The sequence below is a fragment of the Protomyctophum parallelum genome (genome assembly GCF_964188405.1).
Source record: "Protomyctophum parallelum genome assembly, chromosome: 3".
In the NCBI taxonomy this organism is placed as follows: domain Eukaryota; kingdom Metazoa; phylum Chordata; class Actinopteri; order Myctophiformes; family Myctophidae; genus Protomyctophum; species Protomyctophum parallelum.
Genome location: NC_139698.1, coordinates 49,897,171 through 49,915,447, shown reverse-complemented (window position 1 = coordinate 49,915,447; position 18,277 = coordinate 49,897,171). Strand labels below are relative to the sequence as shown.

General features: G+C 40.9%; 2 protein-coding genes across 2 annotated transcripts; both read left to right on the top strand.

The window, feature by feature from the left end:
- Positions 1–5,267: 5,267 nt before the first annotated feature.
- Positions 5,268–13,850, top strand: LOC310856732 (transmembrane protease serine 9-like; the record flags this gene model as incomplete). The annotated part of the gene is made up of 13 exons (XM_083762204.1): positions 5,268–5,383; positions 5,670–5,854; positions 5,958–6,176; positions 6,298–6,459; positions 7,902–7,949; positions 9,741–9,912; positions 10,020–10,291; positions 10,465–10,610; positions 10,703–10,949; positions 12,550–12,802; positions 12,910–13,181; positions 13,355–13,500; positions 13,593–13,850. 13 exons carry the CDS (start codon positions 5,268–5,270, stop codon positions 13,848–13,850), a joined length of 2,496 nt encoding a protein of 831 aa, XP_083618330.1.
- A 1,523-nt stretch (positions 13,851–15,373) lies between these two features.
- Positions 15,374–16,672, top strand: LOC310856731 (serine protease 33-like; the record flags this gene model as incomplete). The annotated part of the gene is made up of 4 exons (XM_083762203.1): positions 15,374–15,624; positions 15,732–16,003; positions 16,177–16,322; positions 16,415–16,672. Exons 1-4 carry the CDS (start codon positions 15,377–15,379, stop codon positions 16,670–16,672), a joined length of 924 nt encoding a protein of 307 aa, XP_083618329.1. The 5' UTR covers positions 15,374–15,376.
- Between the last annotated feature and the right edge of the window lie 1,605 nt (positions 16,673–18,277).

Below are 18,277 nucleotides of genomic sequence, written 5' to 3'. Positions count from 1 at the left end.
GATGTGTGTGTGCTTACTTTGATTAGGGGTGTCAATGAATCATTATGCCTATATTTGCAATGTGTGGTTGAGGAGTTTAATACTATAGCAAGGTGTGTGGACGTACATCATTGGGTAGAATAAAATGTAATACATTCTTAGCAACAGAAAGCACATTATCACCAATTAAAAGCACCAAAATGGATTAATCACAAAAAAGCCAAAGCTTGTATATGTTGTGGTCCATATAGTGGATATTGTATTTAACAATGCAATTGGTTTTCAATTTGAAAAAAAGAAAGCATATAGCCAAGTGCTATAGGTAAGTATGGACTTGTTTGTGAAGAAAACAACAAGCCTATACAATCTACATTTAAGAAATACCAATTGACGGACAACAGCAAATGCATTTTCTAAGGAAAGTATAAGGAAATTGCTATTGTGTTCGTCAACTGCATGCAGTACAACTAAGTCTGACGTCAAAACCACACACCCTGGTGCTGGGTCATGAATAATTGTTCCCATTTAAAAATCCCATTATTTAAGATAAGAACTCAGTTAATGTAGCAACTTTATTCATTATTGTGCCAAACCAATCTTTATTATTATTCATAATTTTGTTGTTGCTATGTAGTGAGTTCGGAAATATTTTAAACTTGGCAAGGTGATGATGCAGTGCTTTCTTATTGTGCGTCATTCCAGAAACCTATATTTTTTATGTCGGCATGAATTGTTTTATTTTAAACTGTCTAATCATGAAATAAACTGTTTCAAATAAAAAGCATAGTGAAAGGGGCCAATCTGAAAATGGTGGGATTGCTCAGCCTAGTAGGAAAGTCTGTGAAAGATTTCAAGTAAATTTCACGCTGCGTTCATGATTTGAGGCTTTTTGTTCAAAACAGGCCAATTCTGCAAACTTTGAAAGCCAATGTTAGCCAATTAGGATGTAATATGTAATATCGGACAGATCCGTCTTGAACACATGACTATAGAGATAGTCTGTAACGATTTGCAGGATTTTTGGACAGAATCTTGAGTAATATCACAAAATGTGTTTTACAAGAGTCGGCCTACTGGTGGCGCTATAACAGGCCACTCTGGAAAGTTTGGGGCTGAGGTTCATCGTTGGCATCCAAGCAAAATTTGGCATGGACCGGGTTAAATAATAATATCTCCTTTGCAACAAATGTATCCCACAAGTTTCTGTACCAACTGCACCGAAATTGAAATTCTTGGCCGAAACCGAATACCGAATATAGGAAACAGTTGGCCGAAAACCGAATACCGAATATCCGAATATGATTAATATTATACATCTTTTTTCCTACCATTGCTGTCATGGCCGTACCTTAAAGCTACCTGATTTATTTAAAATAAATGATTATGGCAAAACTTAACTTAAATAATAATCACTATTATGGGTCCATTAAACATTTATTCAGCCCTTTTGAATGCATTAATTGCATACACTATTCGGTGATATATTTTCTGCCTATTCGGGCCGAAACCGAACATTTTCTGCGGCTGAATATTCGGGGCATCACTAGTTAAAATAGTATGTTTATACAGAGTAAGTACAGAATAAATAATCTCTCAATCACCGGGTAATGACTGTGACACAGTCCTGTATCTGAAAGGTCAGAAATGCAGTCCTTGCAACCACAATGTTTCCAGCCAGACAGGTCTAGTCCAGAATGCCACTTAAGCACTATAAATACTTTGTTGTACAACAAATAGCAAAGATTGTTGACCTACAAGCTTGTAGATGTTTGGAAAATTTGAAAGATTTAGAAAGCTTTTGCCTATAATGCCATGTTGAAAGTGGTTATCACTTAAAGGTTTTATGACATTAATTTTCATTTATTTTTCTTTTTCTTTTAGGTTTTATGACGTCAATTACACCCAAAAAACCTGAACTTTGAACATTCAGTGGATTTTCTGTGGTCTGAAGTTTTCTTTGGGGTTTGGAGCTACTTTTGAGCTACAATGAAAACAGGTGAAACACAGTGAAACAGTGACATCTGCTGGCAAATCCCATTGACATATATGGGATTTGCAGTATAAGTGATGTCACTTACTGCCGGCAAATCAGAGCACCTGTTTGAGCCAGAAAACCCCAGATCACAGAAAATCTACTGAATGTTAAAAGTTCATGTTTTTTGGGTGCAATTGAGATTAGAAAACCTAAAAAAAATAAGAACAATTCCAAAACCTTTTTTTTTATGTCACAATCCCTTTAACATACCTACACCCGCACAGTATCATTGGTATGAAGTGTAACTGAATATCGCTGTTTTAGTATACTCACTTAACCCATTAACCTGAGTTTGATTCTACAAATGTTATATTATGGTTATGGCAAAACTTAACTTAAATAATAATCACTTATGGATCCATAAAACATTTATTCAGCTCTTTGAATGCATTAATTGCATACACTATTCGGTGATATATTTTCTGCCTATTTGGGCCGAAACCGAATAGGCCGAAAATGCATATTTAGCCATTTTCTGCCGAATATTTTCTGCGGCCGAATATAGTACCAACCTAAAGAACTTCTGGACAGATGTTCTCAGATTCTCAGAGATCATTAGTATTGTTAGAAAATACATTATTGTGTAATTTTCTGAATGTTGGTTTTACAATATTTTGACAATATTTATGTGATTGTGACTACTTGCTGAGGACAGGCTAAATACAGGCATTTTTGGGTACAGAGCCTGCTTTTAACTAATTCAGATGGCATATGAAAAAATATATATAATGAAATTAATGTCATAAGAATACACCTGTATTACATTTAACTTTGCAAGTTCTTTTATTTTTATGAATTTATTTATTTTTAACACAAATAAGGCTCTTATGTGTGGGACATGTTTTTTCCACTTTTCCACTCATCTCAAGAATGAGTGAAATATTTTGACAATTCGTTTTAACTTTGAAACCTGTTTGGGCTATCCAGAAATAGACTGCTTATAAGCACGGCGTACAGAACTGTACCACAAAGACCTAAATATTCTGCTGAGCAACAGACAAACATCTACAATCTACATGAAGGCTTGAAACATGGTAATATTAACCTTTAATTAAATCTCATTGAATTCAATTTAATAAATCCAAAAATGAACTACAAAATAGTCTTTAGATCAACTGAATAATCTTGCAGCATAGTTTAATAAAATAACTTTTGATTAAAATTATAACTTGAATAACTACTACTACTATACTACTGCTAATAATAATAATAATTATTAATCATTAATAATTCCATACAATGTTCCAGTTTTTAAAAGCTATGCCTGACCAAGGGACTGTGAATAGGATGAATACTTTTATACTTCTTGTGCTGTGTTATTCATCATTCTCCAGGGTAAGAGTAAAACATTTTTATACACTATTCCGGAAAGGAATTTACATACACTTACTTACTATTATGAAAATAAGCATGTCAATTATTTAAGATCATAAAGAATAAGCCTAACCTTAATGAATTCTACAGTCTACTATATTTTGTGCTTTGTAACAGTTGCTTTATTGACTGACACTAGCTGACAGACTTTTTATAAATCCAGAATGATTTTTAAACTGTATTTTATTTATAAATCTATATTTTAATAAATCCCAATATGACACTAAATCTGAACATGACAAGTGTTGATTTGTTGATTTTATCAAATCTTTTCACCCCCTCTCAGCCTGAAACAATCCATGGTAAGCTTATATTCATTAACTAAATAACGTTATTTCAGTTGTTGAAATGGGTTTAAATAGGCCCAATAGGCATACTTTATTTGGATTTTTATTCCTGTCAGCCTATGGCATCTATCTGGTGCTCAGTGTTATATACCGTTGTTTCTGTCAGTTTCACAATGTTGTATCATCTCTCTGTTGCTCTAGATATAGGCGATGGCAAGGACATTACTGAAATCAACGAGGGTAACAAAATCTTAAACAAAATGGAATTCAAATGAACTCAACTGTGTGTGGTGGTGTCATCCATGTTCCATGTTCTCGTTACAGGTTTAGACTTAACATTTGGTGACATCAGGGAGGTGAGATTAATATTTCATAAAATCACTAAATACTAAAATAGCAGATCCATACAACCTCACAACAACTATAGCAATGTGATGCCTTTTAAGGTTGTAGATTGGCTTTTTTTGGTCAAAGACAGAGGGAAAAGGAGGGGGCCTATTTTAGACCCCTGGGGACTACAGTATGTAAGGCTATAAATTAAATTGACACCAATCTGGGAACACATTGGCCACACACACACACACACACACACACACACATACACGCACGTGCGCACACACATACACAGGGCACAGCAGCACGGGACAGCACAGTTTGCTACAGTACAGTACAGTATGGTAAGGCACAGTACAGTGCAGTGGAGTACAGTACAGTGGAGTACCATACAGTACAGTGGAGTGTACAGTACAGTGAAGCGCAGCGCAGGACAGGACAGTGCAGAGGACTACAGTATACTATTCCCGCTAGGTTACCACATTTACGACATCCAAGCAACTTGGTATATAGAAACATTGCCACTTGCCATGCTTGCTTTTAGACGGAAATAAAAACAAGCAAAACAAACAATAGGGCCACTCAGCCAGGTTGCCAAGTTTGCACTTTCCATGCAACTGGGTTGCCATATTTGCTTTTCCAAGTAACAAAAACAAACAAAAAAACAGTATCGAGTATCGCCCTCCCACTATTGCCTTCTTCCCATTTGCAACGCGTGGCGCTAGGATGAGCGGGCCTAAGTCCCGCAAAATTCTAGTACAATGTAATAAAACACTGAAGTGTCTCTTGTTTCTTTTTTTTCCAGAAATATCAGAGAAACACCATCAGTCAACAATGGCCAATCCCAGTGCCCTATGTTCTGACACAGACCCTTGGTAAATACAAAGCTGAACTTGTATACAGTAAAATCCTAAACTATAATTTTGTAATTTTTCACACAATCAGTCAGAGTTATATGTGGCACGGAAGGTTTTATGGTTTCATAATAACCAATAGCAGGTCATTTATTTATCATAATAGTGTGGCAGAATACAAATTATGTTTTATCTAAAAAGTAAAGAGATGCAGTCATTCACCTGAAACACTTGAATTGATCTCACTCTGACCCAAGAAAACAACACAACACAACACACCACTAATATCAGTCAAGACAAAGCAATAAGTGTAAAAGAGATTCCTGACATTGACTCATTTAATCCTGATATGACCGTCCACCTCTACTGCACAACCATGACACCACCTAATGGACCAAATAAGACATGAATGCCAAGGGAATCTGCATGAGAGCCTTTGAACAATTCAGATTGAAGTCATGCATTGATTTCAAGCCCAGGGACTCTGAAGATAACTACATTTCTGTCCACACGTCACCTGGGTAGGTTTTATGTCTGTCTGTCTGTCTGTCTGTCTGTCTGTCTGTCTGTCTGCCTGCCTGCCTGCCTGCCTGCCTGCTCAGTCAGTCAGTCAGTCAGTCAGTCATAATAACATGGTGAACAGAATTTTTAACATACATGTTTTGTTAGTTGGCACACACTATATTGTTAATGGGGGTCCCTGTTCATCATTCGTACCAGCTTATGGCCATAATAACAAGTTAAATTAACTTTCTGGCAACAGTGTTGTGAATGCAGGTGTAATTTAAACATTTTTCCCCTGTTCAGATGTTGGTCCTACGTTGGGCAATCAGGCTTTGGTGAAGATGGACAGCCGCTCAGTCTTGGGCCAGGATGTGATGATGTATCCATTACTGAACACCAGTTTCTCCATGCTCTGGGCTTTTATCATGAACAGTCCAGACATGACCGAGATGACTACGTGACCATTAACATTGCTAACATCGAAGAAGGTTTTATTAACATCTAAAGTTCCTTTTCATTAAATTAATACTGATTAATTTAATGTATCTGTAATTATCTTATGGTGTGATGATGGATTTGTGTCTCATCTAGGTAAACTGCATGAATTTGCAAAACTAAGTGAAAACACGAGCAGCACCCAGGGAGTCTCTTATGACTACTACTCAGTGATGCACTATAGTCAGTATGCTTTCTCCAATGGGAATGGGCCCACTATTATCACCAAAGACCCAGAGTTTCAGAATGTGATTGGTCAACGTTTGGAAATGAGCTCCAGCGACGTGCTGAAGCTGAACCGACTCTATCACTGCAGTAAGGACCATATTATTTAAACATGTTACACAAGAATACAGGTACAAACGTATATTTACAGTGTTCTAAACATTCACAGACCAACCTAAATGTGTCCTATTCTATGCTCTAATGCCTACAGATTCAACCATTGCATTTCTAATGTACTGCGGTTTTTCTAATGTGACCGAATGTGGAATGAGTCGCTGTTTGAGTACAGATGGACGCTGGGAGTGGGTGACATCTGCTGCTGGGGGTCCGAGCTCTGACCACACTAACCTACCTAGTGTCAGGCCTGAAAGTGGTATGTTTTTGAGTGGTGCAACCACTCCCTTACGGAGCTGTGTGTGTGGTTGGATGCCTGCCTGCCAGGGTGGGTATGAGCTCGAAAACAGCATGTTTTTTTTCACCAACTGTGTGCAACCTAACACACACACACAAACATCGGGCCGGCCCCCTGGGCGCGTTCCTGGCGGTCTGGATGTTCCGGTGACCTGAAGTGAAAAAATCAAATAGATCAGGGGTTTTCAACTGATTATGAACCAGGGACCACCACCCTGACTGAGAATTGTAACATAATTTTCAATTAGTTTTAAGTATCCGAAAGATTGATTGAATGTTTACACCGAGGTGTATGAATGAATGAATGAATAAATCTTTATTTTCGTGTCTTGTCGTTAAGACCCATCCCTTATGGGATTATAAGACACCAACAACATAAATAAACTATATCACGTTCACTTCTCACACAGAAGCTACACCAAGTATTTGGTCAAAACAGAACAGAAATAAGCAAAAACATAAAAATAAAAATAAAATACATGATACATCACATATAAGTTTTCTTTGTCCATATGTACCAAGAAGACATTTCCTGTCAAGCCAGAAAAACCCACCTATAGCTGAAGCCATTCGTACACTTAGACGTATTATAACTAAACCTGATGACACTTTATGTAGTCCAGCAGTAAACAAACCTTTCATTTCAAGGATATGCATTAGGCCACGGACACACTTATCTCACGATACAATCTTATTTATCTCTGCTACCCCAACCTTAATCTCTCAAGAACAGAACTGTAAATGTACAAATGAACTGAAATGTACAAAACACATGCTAGGACCTTAAGTAGGCTACCTTAAGAAGACATTTCCTGTCAAGCCAGAAAAACCCACCTATAGCTGAAACCCAAACGTTTAGAAACCTCTGTTCCCTCTGTCCCAATGAACAAAACAATTAGCTGTACATTATTTAAATTTGTCATTTTTTGAATAGCTTGTTTCCTTTCCTTTTCAGGGGCTCACTCACAAAACTCACAAGATGGTAAGTACGGTTATCTTTTACCTGGCTAAAGAGCAATAATATCTGCAAGGTCCTTGCAGATTTTTTTCATTCTATGAAAAATGCAGAAAAACACATGCTAGGACCTTAAGTACCTTAAGAAGACATTTCCTGTCAAGCCAGAAAAACCCACCTATAGCTGAAGCCATTTGTACACTTAGATGTATTATAACTTATAACTAAACCTGATGACACTTTATGTAGTACAGCAGTAAACAAACCTTTTTTCATTTCAAGGATCTATTATCTCTGCTACCCCAACCTTAATCTCTCAAGAACAGAACTGTAAATGTATAAATGAACCCAAACGTTTAGAAACAGTGTATACAGAACCTCTGTTCCCTCTGTCCCAATGAACAAAACAATGTGCTGTAAATTATTTAAATTGGTCATTTTTTGAATAGCTTGTTTCCTTTCCTTTTCAGGGGCTCACTCACAAAACTCACAAGATGGTAAGTAGCCTACAGTTTTCTTTTACCTGGCTAAAGAGCAATAATATCGCTGCTAAGGCTGCTCATTTCTTCTAACCCAGCCCGTTGATGCATATTGTGGTTGAATTACAGACTCAATAAGGTTATGAGAACATAACTGTAGCCTATGAAAAACTCAGTGTAAACATCCTTGCAGATTGTTTTTCTTTCTATGAAAAATGCAGAAAAACACATGCTAGGACCTTAAGTCCTATGTATGTGTTTTATTTAAGTAACAGCAGACTGTCTTCAGTGACACCTTTTAACTATTTGCTCCATATGCAGCCTATGCTATTTTTCTATTAATTCAGTGGTACAAATGTACACATGTTAGCTGTCACGGTGAGTCAAAGGGTAGGACCCAAATGCAGGACAAGAGCAGGAATGTTCAAATAAAATGATTTATTAATGCAGAATGCCTTCAAGCTACAAACAAAACAAATGAGTAGTAGCAGCATGCAGAAATTGCCAAAAATGCAAAGGTTAGCACAAAGCAGTAAACCGAAAGTTCAAACATGCAAACCTTTCGAAGCAGTAAAGTACAAAAATGCAGCCTTTCAGAATTGCAAAAAAAAAAACAGAGAACCAGGAACCCAGGTACAACACAGGGGACAAGGAAGTATGTTCTGACAGTGGGAGTGTGGAAAAGAGTCCAGTCTTATAGACCGATTCAGAAACGGGTCTCATGGTCGCAGGCAACGTATTTCCTGTAGGCGGAGACGACATATCTGCGGTTTCCCCGTACAAGGCTGCTGCTTTATACCTCATACTAAGCATTAAAGTATGAGGTATAAAGTACAGCAGCCTTGTGTACCTAAAACAGAAAGATTGGGTATTGGGTAAGACTGACGTTATGTATCTTTCAGGACCTTTCACTGCTTTGTCTCAACCATTACTTTATGGCTCTGGTCCGTATTTATTTATTTTTATGTTGCCACTACTGTTGGAGCAGCCATAAACTACACAGGTTCATCCCGATGTTCTGGGCATCTTTGTAATGTTAAAGGCCTATTCATAGTCTGGATTTTCGGTGGTGAGGTGACCACCGCTCCGGTGGTGAGCTGACCACCGGAGCTGAAATAACGTTGAGCGGCCCTTCTCTCTGTTTTTACTCACCATCGCTCAACGTTATTTCGCGGTGGTCGCGGTGGTCAGCTCACCACCGAAAATCCAGACTATGAATAGGCCTTTAGTGTTAGTAAAAAGCAGGTAAAAGAGTAACGTTTGAGGCAGACTAACATCAGTCACATTTCCATTCACTGTAGTAGAAGGAGGTGCGGGGAAACCGCAGATATGTCGTCTCCGCCTACAGGAAATACGTTGCCTGCGACCATGAGACACAATATTTTGGGCCGATCAAATCATTAGAAAGAAGATAAAGGCAGGAGACAACACTTTGTTTTGTTTTTCTTCTTATAAATTATTTGATCGGCCCAAAACATTGTGTTCATTGTCATGATTTGTCACGATCCGAGTTGGCTTTGTCCGCGGCGTAACCGTCTTTAAATAAATACTTTAAGAAAAGCCTATGGGAAAAATGCATTGCGATTCATTTCCTGGGCCACTCGTCGTTCTGAAAGGGGGAGGGACTGCGACGCTCTATACTCTAGGGAGCAGGGTAATTGCCAAAGTGTTCACAGGTGTGGAAGGTGTGTGTGTGTGTGTGTGTGTGTCGTGCGGGATTAATACTTCATCGTATGATAGAGAGCATAAATGATGCATTACTCTATTGGCTTTGCAACCCAGATCAATTGACGGTTGTGTCTCTCTCAGTGTGCGGCCAGCCTCCTCTGAACACCAGGATAGTTGGAGGTGAGGACGCTCCTACAGGGAGCTGGCCGTGGCAGGCCAGTCTACATTCATCTAGTACTTTTCCAAGTCACTTCTGTGGAGGATCTCTTATTAACAATGAATGGGTGATGTCAGCTGCTCACTGCTTCGCAAGGTGGGGTGTTATTATCAGCAAGAGTCTCTGAGACCATTTCATTAATACTTGCAAAAGGAAAGTGAATATTGTGCTAATTATGGATTGCCTTTTTTCTTTATTCCTAGTAACACCGTACCATCTGGTCTCACTGTTTATCTGGGTCGGCAGAGTCAAGAACTATCCAATCCTAACGAGGTGTCTCGGTCGGTTAGCCAGATCATCCGCCACCCTGACTATAACTCTATTACTAGTAATAATGACATCGCTCTCCTGAAACTTTCATCGCCGGTGACTTTTACCAGCTATATCCGACCAGTATGCCTGGCAGCATCGGAGAGCACCTTCTACAGTGGCATCGACAGCTGGATCACCGGCTGGGGTACAATTGGATCTGGACGTGAGTACAGTACAGTAAAGGTCCATTTTAATGGTAGCATTTCAAACCAGGTGAATTACAGTAATACAACAAAGAAACCACCATACAGAAATGAACTTGGTGACTGTGATGAAAGAAAACAAATACGTTTGATATGATAATTTGCTCATGAAATTAACTTTGTGTCTCCCTAGTTTCCCTTCCTTCCCCGCAAAACCTCCAGGAGGTGGAGGTTCCAGTGGTGGGGAACAGACAGTGTAATTGTGACTATGGAGTGGGCGCCATCACTGACAATATGATCTGTGCTGGCTTCACTGATGGAGGGAAGGACTCGTGTCAGGTGATCATTTGAATGGTTGTGTTCATTGTGAGCATTTCTTCCCGGAAAAGATCTCATTGTTTTAATACAGCATGTGTTTCCCTACACGACAGGGAGATTCAGGAGGCCCAATGGTGAGCAAAGAAGGTTCTCGCTGGGTTCAGTCTGGAATAGTGAGCTGGGGTTGGGGTTGTGCCCTGCCTAATTTCCCTGGAGTCTATGCCAGAGTGTCTCAGTACCAGGATTGGATCAACGGTCACATCAGCAGCGACCAGCCAGGATTTGTCACCTTCACGTCCTCTGGGACTAACAGTGACCTGAGCGTCACCTGTGCTGGCCTTCCTACAACCACAGCTATAGGTAAAGAATGACTGGCACAAAATAATCATGCAGTGCATGCCGTTGGAATTTTTAACCTGCCTGCTATGCTCCACAACAGATATATGAAATATGGGATCCATATTTGCCATTTATTGGCCTTCAATTAGCTGCCAGCCTGCCACCTTGACCATAGGGTTCCTTGTACAAATGTACACATGTTAGCTGTCACGGTGAGTCAAAGGGTAGGACCCAAATGCAGGACAAGAGCAGGAATGTTCAAATAAAATGATTTATTAATGCAGAATGCCGTCAAGCTACAAACAAAACAAATGAGTAGTAGCAGCATGCAGAAATTGCCAAAAATGCAAAGGTTAGCACAAAGCAGTAAACCGAAAGTTCAAACATGCAAACCTTTCGAAGCAGTAAAGTACAAAAATGCAGCCTTTCAGAATTGCAAAAAAAATCAGAGAACCAGGAACCCAGGTACAACACAGGGGACAAGGAAGTATGTTCTGACAGTGGGAGTGTGGAGAGAGTCCAGTCTTATAGACCGATTCAGAAACGGGTCTCATGGTCGCAGGCAACGTATTTCCTGTAGGCGGAGACGACATATCTGCGGTTTCCCCGCACAAGGCTGCTGCTTTATACCTCATACTAAGCATTAAAGTATGAGGTATAAAGTACAGCAGCCTTGTGTACCTAAAACAGAAAGATTGGGTATTGGTTAAGACTGACGTTATGTATCTTTCAGGACCTTTCACTGCTTTGTCTCAACCATTACTTTATGGCTCTGGTCTCAGCCACCGCGGTAGATATTTTGACATTCCGTATTTATTTATTTTTATGTTGCCACTACTGTTGGAGCAGCCATAAACTACACAGGTTCATTCCGATGTTCTGGGCATCTTTGTAATGTTAAAGGCCTATTCATAGTCTGGATTTTCGGTAGTGAGGTGACCACCGCTCCGGTGGTGAGCTGACCACCGGAGCTGAAATAACGTTGAGCGGCCCTTCTCTCTGTTTTTCTCACCACCGCTCAACGTTATTTCGCGGTGGTCGCGGTGGTCAGCTCACCACCGAAAATCCAGACTATGAATAGGCCTTTAGTGTTAGTAAAAAGCAGGTAAAAGAGTAACGTTTGAGGCAGACTAACATCAGTCACTTTTCCATTCACTGTAGTAGGAGGTGCGGGGAAACCGCAGATATGTCGTCTCCGCCTACAGGAAATACGTTGCCTGCGACCATGAGACACAATATTTTGGGCCGATCAAATCATTAGAAAGAAGATAAAGGCAGGAGACAACACTTTGTTTTGTTTTTCTTCTTATAAATTATTTGATCGGCCCAAAACATTGTGTTCATTGTCATGATTTGTCACGATCCGAGTTGGCTTTGTCCGCGGCATAACCGTCTTTAAATAAATACTTTAAGAAAAGCCTATGGGAAAAATGCATTGCGATTCATTTCCTGGGCCACTCGTCGTTCTGAAAGGGGGAGGGACTGCGTCGCTCTATACTCTAGGGAGCAGGGTAATTGCCGAAGTGTTCACAGGTGTGGAAGGTGTGTGTGCGTGTGTGTGTGTGTGTGTGTGTGTGTGTGTGTGTGTGCGTGTGTGTGTGTCGTGCGGGATTAATACTTCATCGTATGATAGAGAGCATAAATGATGCATTACTCTATTGGCTTTGCAACCCAGATCAATTGACGGTTGTGTCTCTCTCAGTGTGCGGCCAGCCTCCTCTGAACACCAGGATAGTTGGAGGTGAGGACGCTCCTACAGGGAGCTGGCCGTGGCAGGCCAGTCTACATTCATCTAGTACTTTTCCAAGTCACTTCTGTGGAGGATCTCTTATTAACAATGAATGGGTGATGTCAGCTGCTCACTGCTTCGCAAGGTGGGGTGTTATTATCAGCAAGAGTCTCTGAGACCATTTCATTAATACTTGCAAAAGGAAAGTGAATATTGTGCTAATTATGGATTGCCTTTTTTCTTTATTCCTAGTAACACCGTACCATCTGGTCTCACTGTTTATCTGGGTCGGCAGAGTCAAGAACTATCCAATCCTAACGAGGTCTCTCGGTCGGTTAGCCAGATCATCCGCCACCCTGACTATAACTCTATTACTAGTAATAATGACATCGCTCTCCTGAAACTTTCATCGCCGGTGACTTTTACCAGCTATATCCGACCAGTATGCCTGGCAGCATCGGGGAGCACCTTCTACAGTGGCATCGACAGCTGGATCACCGGCTGGGGTACAATTGGATCTGGACGTGAGTACAGTACAGTAAAGGTCCATTTTAATGGTAGCATTTCAAACCAGGTGAATTACAGTAATACAACAAAGAAACCTCCATACAGAAATGAACTTGGTGACTGTGATGAAAGAAAACAAATACGTTTGATATGATAATTTGCTCATGAAATTAACTTTGTGTCTCCCTAGTTGCCCTTCCTTCCCCGCAAAACCTCCAGGAGGTGGAGGTTCCAGTGGTGGGGAACAGACAGTGTAATTGTGACTATGGAGTGGGCGCCATCACTGACAATATGATCTGTGCTGGCTTCACTGATGGAGGGGAGGACTCGTGTCAGGTGATCATTTGAATGGTTGTGTTCATTGTGAGCATTTCTTCCCAGAAAAGATCTCATTGTTTTAATACAGCATGTGTTTCCCTACACGACAGGGAGATTCAGGAGGCCCAATGGTGAGCAAAGAAGGTTCTCGCTGGGTTCAGTCTGGAATAGTGAGCTGGGGTCGGGGTTGTGCCCTGCCTAATTTCCCTGGAGTCTATGCCAGAGTGTCTCAGTACCAGGATTGGATCAACGGTCACATCAGCAGCGACCAGCCAGGATTTGTCACCTTCACGGCCTCTGGGACTAACAGTGACCAGAGCGTCACCTGTGCTGGCCTTCCTACAACCACAGCTATAGGTAAAGAATGACTGGCACAAAATAATCATGCAGTGCATGCTGTTGGAATTTTTAACCTGCCTGCTATGCTCCACAACAGATATATGAAATATGGGATCCATATTTGCCATTTATTGGCCCTCAATTAGCTGCCAGCCTGCCACCTTGACCATAGGGTTCCTTGTACAAATGTACACATGTTAGCTGTCACGGTGAGTCAAAGGGTAGGACCCAAATGCAGGACAAGAGCAGGAATGTTCAAATAAAATGATTTATTAATGCAGAATGCCTTCAAGCTACAAACAAAACAAATGAGTAGTAGCAGCATGCAGAAATTGCCAAAAATGCAAAGGTTAGCACAAAGCAGTAAACCGAAAGTTCAAACATGCAAACCTTTCGAAGCAGTAAAGTACAAAAATGCAGCCTTTCAGAATTGCAAAAAAAAACAGAACCAGGAACCCAGGTACAACACAGGGGACAAGGAAGTATGTTCTGACAGTGGGAGTGTGGAAAGAGTCCAGTCTTATAGACCGATTCAGAAACGGGTCTCATGGTCGCAGGCAACGTATTTCCTGTAGGCGGAGACGACATATCTGCGGTTTCCCCGCACAAGGCTGCTGCTTTATACCTCATACTAAGCATTAAAGTATGAGGTATAAAGTACAGCAGCCTTGTGTACCTAAAACAGAAAGATTGGGTATTGGGTAAGACTGACGTTATGTATCTTTCAGGACCTTTCACTGCTTTGTCTCAACCATTACTTTATGGCTCTGGTCCGTATTTATTTATTTTTATGTTGCCACTACTGTTGGAGCAGCCATAAACTACACAGGTTCATCCCGATGTTCTGGGCATCTTTGTAATGTTAAAGGCCTATTCATAGTCTGGGTTTTCGGTGGTGAGGTGACCACCGCTCCGGTGGTGAGCTGACCACCGGAGCTGAAATAACGTTGAGCGGCCCTTCTCTCTGTTTTTACTCACCATCGCTCAACGTTATTTCGCGGTGGTCGCGGTGGTCAGCTCACCACCGAAAATCCAGACTATGAATAGGCCTTTAGTGTTAGTAAAAAGCAGGTAAAAGAGTAACGTTTGAGGCAGACTAACATCAGTCACATTTCCATTCACTGTAGTAGAAGGAGGTGCGGGGAAACCGCAGATATGTCGTCTCCGCCTACAGGAAATACGTTGCCTGCGACCATGAGACACAATATTTTGGGCCGATCAAATCATTAGAAAGAAGATAAAGGCAGGAGACAACACTTTGTTTTGTTTTTCTTCTTATAAATTATTTGATCGGCCCAAAACATTGTGTTCATTGTCATGATTTGTCACGATCCGAGTTGGCTTTGTCCGCGGCGTAACCGTCTTTAAATAAATACTTTAAGAAAAGCCTATGGGAAAAATGCATTGCGATTCATTTCCTGGGCCACTCGTCGTTCTGAAAGGGGGAGGGACTGCGACGCTCTATACTCTAGGGAGCAGGGTAATTGCCGAAGTGTTCACAGGTGTGGAAGGTGTGTGTGTGTGTGTGTGTCGTGCGGGATTAATACTTCATCGTATGATAGAGAGCATAAATGATGCATTACTCTATTGGCTTTGCAACCCAGATCAATTGACGGTTGTGTCTCTCTCAGTGTGCGGCCAGCCTCCTCTGAACACCAGGATAGTTGGAGGTGAGGACGCTCCTACAGGGAGCTGGCCGTGGCAGGCCAGTCTACATTCATCTAGTACTTTTCCAAGTCACTTCTGTGGAGGATCTCTTATTAACAATGAATGGGTGATGTCAGCTGCTCACTGCTTCGCAAGGTGGGGTGTTATTATCAGCAAGAGTCTCTGAGACCATTTCATTAATACTTGCAAAAGGAAAGTGAATATTGTGCTAATTATGGATTGCCTTTTTTCTTTATTCCTAGTAACACCGTACCATCTGGTCTCACTGTTTATCTGGGTCGGCAGAGTCAAGAACTATCCAATCCTAACGAGGTCTCTCGGTCGGTTAGCCAGATCATCCGCCACCCTGAGTATAACCCTATTACTAGTAATAATGACATCGCTCTCCTGAAACTTTCATCACCGGTGACTTTTACCAGCTATATCCGACCAGTATGCCTGGCAGCATCGGGGAGCACCTTCTACAGTGGCATCGACAGCTGGATCACCGGCTGGGGTACAATTGGATCTGGACGTGAGTACAGTACAGTAAAGGTCCATTTTAATGGTAGCATTTCAAACCAGGTGAATTACAGTAATACAACAAAGAAACCTCCATACAGAAATGAACTTGGTGACTGTGATGAAAGAAAAGAAATACGTTTGATATGATAATTTGCTTATGAAATTAACTTTGTGTCTCCCTAGTTGCCCTTCCTTCCCCGCAAAACCTCCAGGAGGTGGAGGTTCCAGTGGTGGGGAACAGACAGTGTAATTGTGACTATGGAGTGGGCGCCATCACTGACAATATGATCTGTGCTGGCTTCACTGATGGAGGGAAGGACTCGTGTCAGGTGATCATTTGAATGGTTGTGTTCATTGTGAGCATTTCTTCCCGGAAAAGATCTCATTGTTTTAATACAGCATGTGTTTCCCTACACGACAGGGAGATTCAGGAGGCCCAATGGTGAGCAAAGAAGGTTCTCGCTGGGTTCAGTCTGGAATAGTGAGCTGGGGTCGGGGTTGTGCCCTGCCTAATTTCCCTGGAGTCTATGCCAGAGTGTCTCAGTACCAGGATTGGATCAACGGTCACATCAGCAGCGACCAGCCAGGATTTGTCACCTTCACGTCCTCTGGGACTAACAGTGACCTGAGCGTCACCTGTGCTGGCCTTCCTACAACCACAGCTATAGGTAAAGAATGACTGGCACAAAATAATCATGCAGTGCATGCCGTTGGAATTTTTAACCTGCCTGCTATGCTCCACAACACATATATGAAATATGGGATCCATATTTTCCATTTATTGGCCCTCAATTAGCTGCCAGCCTGCCACCTTGACCATAGGGTTCCTTGACAGAAGTGATACCACTAACCTTGATGGATAGGATCATCATTCCTTGTTTATTTACTTTATTTTAATTTATCATTCCTTGTTTATTTACTTTATTTTAATTTACTTTCTACCTTCTGCTGTGGATATTAATACTATTATTGTTTTTTATTAAATTTCTCTGGGTAGCCGTTCCCATCTAGACTGTCAAACACCATGTGTCCATATACAGTATATTGTTTATTTTTATGTTTGTATTTTATGGTAGGTACGTGTATGTGTGTATCTGTGTCCTTTGTTCTGCAACGTGTCTGAGCTGAGCTGTCTGTTTGTTTTTGTTTTGTCTGTCATAAAAATGTAAATTCACTGAACATATTATTAAAAGAAAATACAGCTATAAGTGAGTCCCTAAAAACCCACTTATAGCTGAAGCACAACACTTAGACGTATAATGACTAAACCCAATGACTGGTACAGACACTTTATATAGTACAGCAGTAAACAAACCTTTTTCATTTCAAGGATATGCACTCCCTAGAGGCCATGGAAAAACATTTTCCCTGCATCCCTCCACATCTGCCGGTTATAGCGCCACCATGAGGCCGATTTCTGTTAGTCGCACAGATTTCATCCAAATCTCACGCAAATCGGTCCACATGATCTCTGTAGTCATGTGATCAAGACGAGTCTGTTGGATTTCTCAGATTCTACACTGATTGGCTTACACACTTATCTCTATAGTCATGTGCTCAAGACGGATCTGTCCGATATATCATTTTCCATCCTAATTGGCTAACATTGGCTTTCAACGTTTGCAGGATTGGCCCGTTTTGAGGGAAAAAAAGCCTCAAATCATCCAATTGCCATCCAAGGCAAGAAGAAATGGCACCCTTTTCACATTGGCCTATTATAGTGCCACCAGGGAGGCCACAACCTGACCTGCCCTGGTGGAGACCTGTGTCGATGGGCATTTTATCTAGTTATGGGCTCATTTCCTTATAATGGTGACTCAATCAGGCAATCCGGTACAGTTTCCCTTGAGATTCTAACTCCCTTTTCTGTGGAAGTTCTTGACGTCCGACTTCCCAGTAACTGACAATATTGACGCGTCATCATCACGTCATCAGGTCATTTACTGCATTGTTTCTCAACTTGTGGTCAATACAATGAATTAAAATACAAATCTTCACTTTCCTACATGCATGGTCAGGGACCACATTCAATACCTTCACGGACCACCAGTGGTCCACGGACCACCAGTTGAAAACTCATAAAATATAATTAATTAAATAAAATAAATTAATGCCATATTTATAATTATTATTTGGATGGAGCAAAAGGCCTGCAATGTTTTATGACAATTGAGTGATTGATTGATAATTGTATTAACAAACAATGCAGAATGGGTACAGTTCAAGGAAAGTAGGCCTACAGGTCGATACAAAATCTTCAAAGAAAAAGACTCAAATCTCTTTT